At 55.1% G+C, this 10678-nt stretch overlaps 1 protein-coding gene across 2 annotated transcripts; it reads left to right on the forward strand.

Annotated features, from left to right (window-relative positions):
• The first annotated feature begins 2011 nt into the window (after positions 1-2011).
• On the forward strand, positions 2012-10203 carry BHLHE41 (basic helix-loop-helix family member e41). 2 transcript variants are annotated; one of them, XR_013928936.1, is made up of 6 exons: positions 2012-4077; positions 4336-4399; positions 4678-4785; positions 5032-5143; positions 5262-8888; positions 8982-10203. XR_013928936.1 is itself a non-coding variant. In XM_080392335.1 (5 exons), exons 1-5 carry the CDS (start codon positions 4016-4018, stop codon positions 6284-6286), a joined length of 1371 nt encoding a protein of 456 aa, XP_080248461.1. In that variant the 5' UTR covers positions 2012-4015; the 3' UTR covers positions 6287-10203. The 2 variants fall into 2 exon arrangements, 1 of the variants encoding a protein (XP_080248461.1); XM_080392335.1 differs by having other exon boundaries at positions 5262-10203.
• Positions 10204-10678: the final 475 nt, after the last annotated feature.

Here is a 10678-nt window from a genome sequence, read left to right on the forward strand (position 1 = left end):
TGGGACCTGAGAGACTGGCCTGGGGAGCTTCCATTACGTGCATGCCCTGTTGGTCTGCTCCTCCCGAGGCATCTCCTGCTGGACTCCGACACAGCTGGACTTCTTTCTGACACAGCTGAGGTTTTTTTATGTGCTTTCGTTCCATTTTTTCCCCTGGTGTCAATCTAGTCATCCCATAATGAAAATCTATTAATAGGGCAATGTCCAGTCTACCCTCAAAGTCCTCAGCAGTATCTTGTTATTCAACCAAAATGATCCAGGTCCTTCAGCTGAATTCTCTTTGTCCCCCACTTTGTAGCACACAGCTGACCAGCTTGCTCTAGTCTGATGGTTGATTCTAGTCATACAGCCAGCCCAGATAATTCAATCTTTTTTCCTGAAGGCAAATACTCACTACCATAAGAGCTGAGCCCATCAAGTTGGCTCCTAGGCACCCTATTTTGGAGTCGTTCCCTTATGCCATGGTTACGAACTGAGCAGAATAAACCTCCCAGACGTATTCTCCTCAAAGACTGTGGCTTTTGCACTGATCCAGCTGGGACAGACAGTCTGATTCCTTCCTCCTGCAAACTGAAAACGGCGGTGAGCGCTTGGTAATAGGTGGTGTTCTGTAGCCCTTGTCTACAGCAGGAGGCTGTTTTTTTCCTGTGGTGACCTGCAAGCCTTTTATTTCCTTTTCTGAGTGATTTTTCAGTTTCTTAACTCTTTGCTGTGGTTCATCTTGGCTTGTAAATTGGCCAAAGTTTTTCTTGTGCCTCTTATTTTCTGGAAAACATTCATTTCCATGATAGTCATGCTGATGATCACCTCTTTGATCCATCTTGCCATTTTAAACTGGGAATCTTCCAGGAGAATTTTGCACTCTCTCTGGACACTGAAGCCTTTTATCCTTGTCTGCAGGTGACCTCTTATAAACCTCTCTTAGAAGTTACCAGATGTTGCTTGAACTCTTTTTTGCAAAGTCTCCAGCTGTTCCGGCTCATGTTTTGCATCTTTTGGTCATTTTTTATTTCCGTTCCCGCTTGGTTCCAGAGGAATCCCAAAATTAGGACCTCTCCTCCTAGAAGCTGAGTCTCACTCCGGACATTGTTTCCATAATTTGAACATTTGCAGGTTGTTCCAGAGAGGATGAAGCTGGCGAAGATGCTCCAGAAATGTTCCAGGTGCTCCGCAAGGAGATGCCTCAGAAGTGCTCACCCCCTGCTCCCCACTCCCATGTATTAGTTACAGAAACCATGCAAAGCCCTGCTTTCCTGCCCATGGGAGGAATCAGCTGGAGGACACTCTCCCTTCTTTCAGAGTTCAAGCTCCCTTTGAGTCAGCACTCCCCCAAAAGGTCTCCATGTGCTTTATCTCAGGGTTAAGCTCCTTCTTTTATTTGCATTGCACCTCCAGTTTTCTTGATGTTTTCTCAGACCAGTCCAGTCAGGAAGAGAGGAATTTCATGCTGAAGGCGTTTATGTCTCTCCACTGCTTAGCAAGAGAGCCTGTAGCTCCATCTTAAGCTGTCCCACAAGGATGCCTAACTTGGGGTGACCAACAGTACCCTGCACGGCTAACTCCTGCTGGCCCATGCCGGCACCCAGCAAGTTTCACTTGCAGCCTGCAATCCCCCTTCCTGAGGGAGCTGGTCTGTATAGTCCAGGCTGTGTAACAGTTTGCTTTTCTTACCAGCAACAGATTCTCTCAACAACCTCTGTAGCAGCCCACAAGCCTCTCCTTCTGACACCCGCAAATGTAACCTATAGGCATGTGGCATACATTTATGTTGTTTATTTTTAGCCCCCAGTTTAGTTGCACTGACAGTGTGAAAATGTCATCAGGTTAACAGGGAAAGAGCTATATAAGCCTGCAGTGCCACTTGCTTGCCTGCCAAGCAGGAGCCTCTAACACCTCATCAGAGCCTTCGCTGCTCCTAAAACCTCATTCGCACTTTCCATACGGGCAGTGTGGTTTCAGCAGCTGCCCCCCCGCCCCCGCCCCCCCCCCCCCTCCCCCCGGCATATAAAAATCACGAGTTACCCTCCTGATAAGATTACCTGTAAAGCACGATCGTTACAAAGGAATGATGTGACGCTCATGTCTCTCATTTGGCTGGCGGGGGGGGGGGGCTTTCTGTTTATTGGGGTACTTCCCTGCCAGCTGCTGTGGGAGCCTGAAACTGCCCCTTCCCTCGGTGGGCGCCGGGCTGGGGGTCACGCACCCCCAGCGGCCGGAGCCTGCGGGAGGGAGGGAGCGATGCTGGACCGAACGAAAGGCTGGCGGTCAGCGTTGGCGGGAGAGGGGGGGACAAGCGCATCTCTGCGGATCGCCTCTGACAGCTCCCGCCTGCCGTTCCCGCCGGGCATACCGGAGAGAAAGCCGCCAGCCCGGCCGTGTGTCGGGGAGCGCGGAGGGGGCGTTTCTACCCCCGCACCGCACAGCACGTGGGGGACGGGTCCGCTGGACATTCCGCACGTTGCAGGGCCGCACATGCCGCGCCGGCGTGCACACGCAGCACACACGGCGGGGACACGCACACGCGGGGACACGCACGCACGGCGCCTCTGCCCGGGGCAAGGGGAAGAGCATCCCGTTTCCTCGGGGCAGCAGCAGCAGCAGCTCCCCCCGCTTCCGCTGGCAGGGGGGTCCTGGCGGGCTGCCCGGCAAAGGGGGGGGGGGGGGGGGGCTGCGGGGCCGCCCGCTGCCCGGGGCTGGGCGGGCACGGCGCCCGGTACCCCGAGCTGGGGGGAGCCCGGTGCCGCCCAGTGCCGGCGCCTGCTGGCGGGAGCCGGCGGGGCAGGGCCGCCCGGTGCTGCCGGCGGCAGTGATGTGGCAGCAGGTCGGGTCACGTTGCCGGCCCTGTGCTCGTACCAGTGCGAGACGGGATTAGGGAGGCGGCTGTCGGTGCCGCCGCCGGCGGGGGGCGGGGGCTGCGCGGGCGCGCAGGGGCGGGGGGGTTCCCGCCCCGCCCCGTCCCGGGGCTGCCGCGGGCGGTCGCGCTGCACCGGTACAAATCATCCCCCAATGTCACCCCCTGCGCCCCGCGGGGATGCAGGCTGCCCGTCGGCAGGGCAGCGTCAAAATACAGATGCCTCTATACTGTATGTATACGTGTTTGTGTGTGTGTGTGTATATACATGCATATGCACACGCATCCGTACGTACGTAAAGAGCGATCGTGCCGCTGCCTGGCGCTGCGGGCAGACCCGGTGCCGGCCGAAGGTCGGGCAGGATTGCTGCGGGGAGCCGCGGCGGCCGGGCGGTGTCACGGCACGGCAGAGCTGCGGCACGGCGGCGCCGAGCCAGGGAGCGCCCCGGGCTGCCGCCGCGCCGCAAGAGCACGCGTGTGCGCCTGTTCTGCCCACGCATCCCGGGATGTATAGAAAAACCTATGCCAAACGTGACCCCCTACCCGCGCCTCTGGGAGAGGGGGTCGATCCGCCGCGGGCACGTTTTCCACGGGCGGGTTACCCTCCCCAAACGCAAAGAAAATTGTAAAAACAAAATTATAAAAATCAGAAAAGCGCAGCAACGCTGACCGCAGCTACGGCAGCAGCAACGGCGGCGATAGCGGTAACACGGGGGAAAGCCGCTGCCTGGAGGGGCGGACCCCGGGCCGACGGCGGGGACCCCCCCTCGGCAGCCCGCGGAGGGCCCCCCCCCCCGCCCGCCCGCCCGCCCCCGCCCGCCCCGCCCCCCGCCCGCCCGGCGCGCGCCGCACGTGAGCCGGGTGCGGGGCTGGCTGGCGGCGCGCGTGCCCCGCGGGCAGGCACGGCGCGGCGCGGCGGCGGGTGCAAACTCGCGGCGCAGCGTGTGCTGCGGGCGTGTGCGCGGGGAGCGGGAGCGAGGCGGGCAGGGGGAGCGGCAGCGGCGCAGGCAGGGGGGGACGAACTGCCGCACACTTTCGCCACTGCACGGGAGAGGGGGACGGAGGCTGCATGTGCGCAGCGTCGCTCGCGGATCTCCAAAGACTGATCTCAGCATCCCGCAGGCTCAATCAGAAGCAGCGACGAAACATCAGCCGCTGCCAGACATGGATGAAGGAATCTCCCGCTTGCCGGAGCGGCAGCTGCTGGAGCATAGGGATTTTATAGGGTAAGGCGCCAGGGCAGTGTCTCCGTCTCCTGTCTCTACGGCGCGGCGTTCCGTCGTCTGGAGAAAGTGCGGCGAAGCGCTGGCAGCAGAGCCGGCTCCCCGGCGGGGCGCGGGGCTCGCCGCCCTCCGCGGGCGGACCCGGGCGATCCCTCGCCCGGCCCTTCGGGCAGAGCGCTCGGTGTCCGCTCGCCCACTCGAGGAGGTGCTGGGCTATAGGTCTCGCTCTTGCCGGTGCTGGATCTTTGTGTTTTTCTCCAGGCTGGACTACCCTTCGCTGTATATGTGCAAACCCAAAAGAGGCGTGAAGAGGGACGAAAGCAAGGTAAGTAAGTTTCTCGGGCTGTTCTCGCTTAAGCGCTTAATTGGGGTTCGCTCAATTTTACAGCGCAGCTTCAGTGCCAGGAGCATCCCCGGGGGGCACCGCGTTTAACTTCCCCCCCGAATCGCGAGCGGGTTTACGAGCGAGCTGGCACGGCGGGGAGAGCGGTGCCTTGGCGATAATTTGCGCGGCATGTGGTCGGCATGACATTTGTTTTGGTTTTGATCGTCGTTCCGGGGGACTCTGTCTAACGCTGGGCTTTTCCGGATTTCGCTAACTAGGAAACGTACAAACTGCCACATAGACTGATAGAAAAGAAGAGGCGAGACAGGATTAACGAATGCATTGCCCAGCTGAAGGATTTACTGCCCGAGCATCTAAAATTGACGGTAAGGTGCAGAGGAGGGTAGATGTACACGCAGATGCAGGCGCCGGCAGCCTGCCCGCTGCGCAGCCCCCGTGGTGGCGGGGGTGCGGGACGCCGGGCTGCCCGCCCGCCTGCCGGCTGCGGCGGCCGCCCTGTCCGGTTAAGGCCCCTCGGGGCCCGGTTTCCCCGAAGTTACGGAGGCGGCGTTTGGCGGTGGCCGAAGCGTGCCGGGAGGTAGCCGAGCCGCCCCCATCCCTTGCCTTTGCAGACGCTGGGACACCTGGAGAAAGCGGTGGTGCTGGAATTGACTTTGAAACACTTGAAAGCGCTAACAGCCTTAACGGAGCAGCAGCACCAGAAGATCATTGCTTTGCAGAACGGTAAGCGGGCCCCGGGGGGCGCCGCCGCTGGGGCGCACCGAGGGCGGGGGGAGGCGCGGAGCGGGGCACTCGGCGCCGGAGCCGCGGGCAAACGCTGTCCCCTCGGTCTCCCCCGCAGGGGAGCGGTCCATGAAGTCTCCCGTGCAGGCCGACCTGGACGCCTTCCACTCCGGCTTCCAGACGTGCGCCAAGGAAGTGCTGCAGTACCTCTCCCGCTTCGAGAGCTGGACCCCCCGCGAGCAGCGATGCGCTCAGCTCCTCGGCCACCTGCACTCCATCTCCTCGCAGTTCCTCCCTGGCCCGCAGCTCCTCTCCCCGCCGCCGGGCCCCCTCAGCAAGGGATCCTCCTCCTCTTCCTCCCCGCCCGCCCCCCTCTGCGCGCCGGGCCACAAGCCGGAGGGCCAGGCTAACTGCGTGCCCGTCATCCAGCGGACTCACGCCGCCGAGCTGAGCGCCGAGACCGACACGGACACGGACAGCGGCTACGGCGGGGAGGGCGAGGCGCGCCCCGAGCGCGGCCCCACGGCGGCGGCGACCGGAGGGCCGCTGCCCGCCCTGGCCATCAAGCAGGAGCCGTCGGGGGAGGAGGCGCCCCCCGCGCCCAAGCGGCTGAAGCTGGACCGCGGCGGCAGTCCCCTGCCCGGCCCGCCGGGGCTGGCGGCGCGGGGCGCCGAGGCGGCTGCGGCGGCGCTGGTCAGACCCGACGCCGCCCTGCTGGGCTCCCTGATGGCCCTGGGGGCGGGCGGCGGCGGGGCCCCCTTCGGACAGCCGGCGGCGGCCCCTTTCTGCCTGCCCTTCTACTTCATCTCCCCCTCCGCCGCCGCCGCCTACATGCAGCCCTTCCTGGATAAAGGCAGCCTGGAGAAGTATCTCTACCCCGCCGCCCCCATCCCGCTCCTCTACCCGGGCATCCCGGCCCAGGCGGCCGCCGCCGCCGCCGCCGCCGCGGCCGCCGCTTCCTTCCCCTGCCTCTCCTCCGTGCTCGGCCCCGCCGAGAAGGCGGCCGCCGCCGCCGCCGGGCTGCCCCCAGCGCCCCACCTCCCGCACCCCTTCGCTGCCGCCGCCGGGCTGGCCGCCGCCGCCGAGCCCGGCGAGGAGGCCGAGACCGCAGCCGCCGAGGAGCCCGGCGCCGAGGGCCCGTGAGACGCCGCCGGCCGGGAGCCCCCACGGGCTCCCCGCCGCCGCTGCCCTCCCCTCGGACTGGCCGCCCCGCCGCGGGGCGGGGAGGGGCCGTTGGGCCGGTACCTGCGCCCCCGGTTGCCTACGGAGGGCAGGGCGCTGTCTGCCAGGGGCCGCGGGGCCGGGCCGGGCCGAGCCGGGCGGCGCCGGGAGCCGGCGGCCGTGGGGTGCCGGGGCCCGGCCCAGTGAGCGGCCGCCCCCGCGGGGAGCCCCGCTGCCGAGGCGGCTGGTCCTGGCGGCGCCCCCGCAGAGGACCGTCGAGGATAAAATTTGCTACTCAGTATTTTTTTAATGTTCGGCTTTATAAATGCATACATATGTTAAGGAAAACAAAACAAAACAAAAAAGAAGAAGGAAGAAAAAAATAGTAAGGATACTTTTTTTTTTTTTCTCTCTACAAGGTAACTTAAATGTTGCACCTTATTTGGAATGGGTTTATACAGTGTCCCTAAGTCCCACTTAGGAACTTGCACTTCTTGTCCGGGAGACCTGGGTGGGTTCGGGGTGAGGGCAGGGGGCGAGGCGAGGCGAGGGGGGAAGGGCAGACCCCAGCACCCGTGCTAGCACTTTACTGAGAACCGCAGTGTGGAGGGATGCACCCTGAGCCCAAACCTGCAGTGCCTTGAGCACCCGGGGATGCTGCTGGCTCCAGCGAGTTTTGGGTGTGCAAGGGAAGGAGGGTCCGACCCATTATGTAACCTTGTGTTTATATATATATATATATATATTATTTTTTTTCTTTCGGCTAAGGTATACAGGTGTGGCAAGTGCATTGGTTCTCACCCTGTCTTTATTTAAATTCATTATGTTCCCCAGAGGTTTTTCCCCCACCCTTGCTGTATAAAATGAATGTTTCTGCACTGAACTACAAAAAGAAGCCCCCCTCTCTCCCCCAAGAACACACAGAGCAGCTCATCAGCCTGAACTCATTTTATCCTCAATTCTGAGCGACACAAACTGGAGGCCGTAGGTGAACACCTCACTGTGCAATCAGTAACGATTAGACCAGTCGGGGTAAGTTTCCCATGTGGGTTCTCCCCTCATCCCATACGCAAATATCGTGATTTCCCTTTCTGGAGACAAACCAGACACCAGATAATCACACAGATAAAGCTTTTATAATAAGGCTTAAACCAAGACCTTGCCTAGATATTTTTAGTTTGTTGCCAAGGTAGCACTGTGAGAGATCTCACTTGAATGTTATGTAAGAGGTGAGACACAACAGCCTGGTGAGGAGCAAGCGCGTATCCGGGGTCTGTCAGTCCGTTCGGTGCATCTGCTGCTGCTGTTGCTACTGTTTGCCTCAAACGCTGTGTTTAAACAACGTTAAAAAAAAAAAATCTTAACTAGCCTACAGAGTGGCTGTATGTAAATAGTTGTTAATACATCCAATTAATGATGTCTGACATGCTATTTTTGTAGGGAGAAAATATGTGTTAATGATATTTTGAGTTAAATATCTTTTGGGAGGATTTGCTGAAAAAGTTGCACTTTTGTTACAATGCTTATGCTTGATACAAGCTTATGCTGTCTTAAATTATTAAAAAAAAATAAATCCTGTCTGCAAGAAACCAGCTGTTTTAGAACAGTTTAGTATGTGATATATTAGAAATCAATCTTTATATTCAGTATTTTCCAGCACTCCATGAATTCTATTATCTAAATATTTCCACACTATTTTGTGATTAAAAAAATTCTTACTAAGGAATAAAAACTTTAATACACAAAATGGGGTTGTCTACTAATTAAAAATCTTACGATAATAGATAATAATGGGTGCATTGAGCTTCAAAACGTATGATTGCTTGGCTGATGATAATCATTTAATGCCTTTTCATATTTTCAGTCGGGGTTTGAATTTGTTTGGTTTCCTTTAATTCACTTTAGCAAAGTCTGTTTTAAGATGTGCATGTTTCACAAAGCAAAGTGCAAAGCATGTGTGTGGAACATGTATGTTTCTTCCCGACAGCTACTTTTTCCCTCTCCTTTTCACAAAATACTCATCTTCAAAATTAACACTTTACAGCCCTGGTGCTGCATGGGAGCTGTCTTTGCTCACAATGAACAAACTTTGCGATTTGCCTGACAGTCTAATGACACATCGCAATCTCTGGAGGAATGATGTATGTCCCAGCCTGGAAATCCTCTAAGAAAACCGAGCATTTGGCAGGGGGATGTGTGTGGTGGGTGTGTGTGGTGGGGAGCAGGAGGGGGGATAGAGTGGTGGAAATAGGCAAGTAATTCATAAGCATGGAAACTCAGCACCATAAAGACTTGCACAGATTTAATATTTGAGCTGCAGATCACCTTTTCTTTCAAAAATTCTTCCTGTTGCAGAGAAATAAAATTAAGAAAACCCTCAGACAGTAGGCAATGTTTATGTAAGAGAAATACAAGGGAAGCGTTTCGTGCTCCCTCTGCTGGTTTTCCACTACCAGTGACTCCGGTTTTGGAGCTTCCCTGAGAATGAATGAAGTTGGAAAGCAAATACAATACAAAACTCTTAAGACTCGTGTGATTCCAGCAGTCCTTTAAAGTATCGAAGGAATTATAAATGGGGTGAAAAGTAAGTGCTCCTTTTAAACCGTTCAAATGGGATTGTTAGGTATACGTCTTTTCACACAGAAGTTATAGTAATATTAATTCCTATTTGAAAGAGATACAGGAGGGCCATCTGCACACCTACCAATGGACACACAGAAGTGCTGTTTCCACGAAGTGATGACAATGGAGCACAGGCTGTTACATCACATCAGCGTACCTGTTGAAGTCGGTTATTTGTGGGCTGAAATCAAAGCTTATCAAAGGTAACGGGAAAAAACGCTCGGTCGTCTTTGGATCCTGTCCCTGTGCCTTGCGTTATCGCAGGAGCGGAAGTGAACGAGGTTCAACCCTTCAACTCGGTAACTCGCCAACCACTTTACTTTGACCTGCATACTTAACCAGCTTAACACTTGTTACGTGGCCAGAGTTATGCTGGGACAAACGTGCTCATATACTCCAGCCCTTCATACTAGGGAGGGAATTGGCCTTACTGAGCACGAAGCTCTTCCTACTGTTTTACTATATGCACAGAGAGGGTGGAGCCACCAGCATGTTTCAAAAAAATTGTACCCCTCATGAACAACTTGCATAGTTTGAAACCTGAGCATGGGCTAGCTGCTTCATGTCTTTCTCAGATTTCCAGCCTTTGGGAATATGTATCAGTTTAGATTTCATTGGGCTATAAACCTAGATCCTTATAGGGTTTTATCAATTTCAGTATTTACCATGTACAATAACATTGTTTTTATTAGCCCTTGAATCAAACGTGCCAAATGACTTCACACCGAGTTCCAGCATCCGTGCAGTCTATTAAATTTTATTACATAAAGCATAAAGACAAAATATGTGTATTCAGATAATATGAATGCCTAACAAAAGCAAACACATGAAAAAAAAAGGTTTGTAATTGAGGCTGATAACCCATTGCTGCTGAAGAAAAAAGGCAAATGACAGGAGGGACCCTAGTGTCAGTTTAAAATTATCAAATTCCAGGCTTCCTCGGATTTCTTTGGAGCCTAAATCAAATTGTATGTTTCGTATTTTCTCAAGGTTAAAAAAGAATCATATAAACATTGGACAAGAACCTGACAGGTTTAAACATACATCCACTTCTGTGCAATAATACATATTATCAACACTTGTTATTTCCTACCTACTTCCTACAACTGTATGACATATGGACCCTCATCCACACTTCCCGAGTGCCAAGGGTGCAGGACGGGGTGCTACATTTATTGCATGCACCTGAGTACATACTCGGTTTTCTCATAAACCACATGATAAGGGATATAAGCTGATAAATGTATTTTCTTAAGCAATAAACTCTGAAAGCAGTATATTATAGTGCCATGAAAGTCTGTTATAGTATGTTAAATAAACACAGCTGAGATCAAGCCAATGGAAGGTAACAACATGCACATTCCACTAAAGGTCACAAAAATTTTATGTTTGGAAGGATTACAGTTGTGGAACTCAAATTGACCATCAGCCTTGTTTAAGAAAGGCCTGACCTACCAATTAAGTCAATGTGAATCCTTTTCTTGAGTGTAACGGGCTTTGGAGTAGGTCCTAAGTCTGTTTTGGGGCCTGTTTGTTTGTCTGTTTAATTTTCACCTGTAGTCAGGGCAGACTGAACCTCTTTGACATCCAGCAAGCCTGGGGACTGTGTGCAATGTGTGTTTCAGTACCAATAAATTTATAGCCTGCCCTGCACCCTGGGTCTCACAACCTATTTCCTTTTCCCTTCAAACATCAGCTCTTGGAAGTCATGTGATCTCTGCCTTCTTTGAGAAGTTTCCTGCCTGCTAGTTG

Source organism: Falco punctatus (assembly GCF_963210335.1).
Source record: "Falco punctatus genome assembly, chromosome: 6".
NCBI classification, from domain to species: Eukaryota; Metazoa; Chordata; class Aves; order Falconiformes; family Falconidae; genus Falco; species Falco punctatus.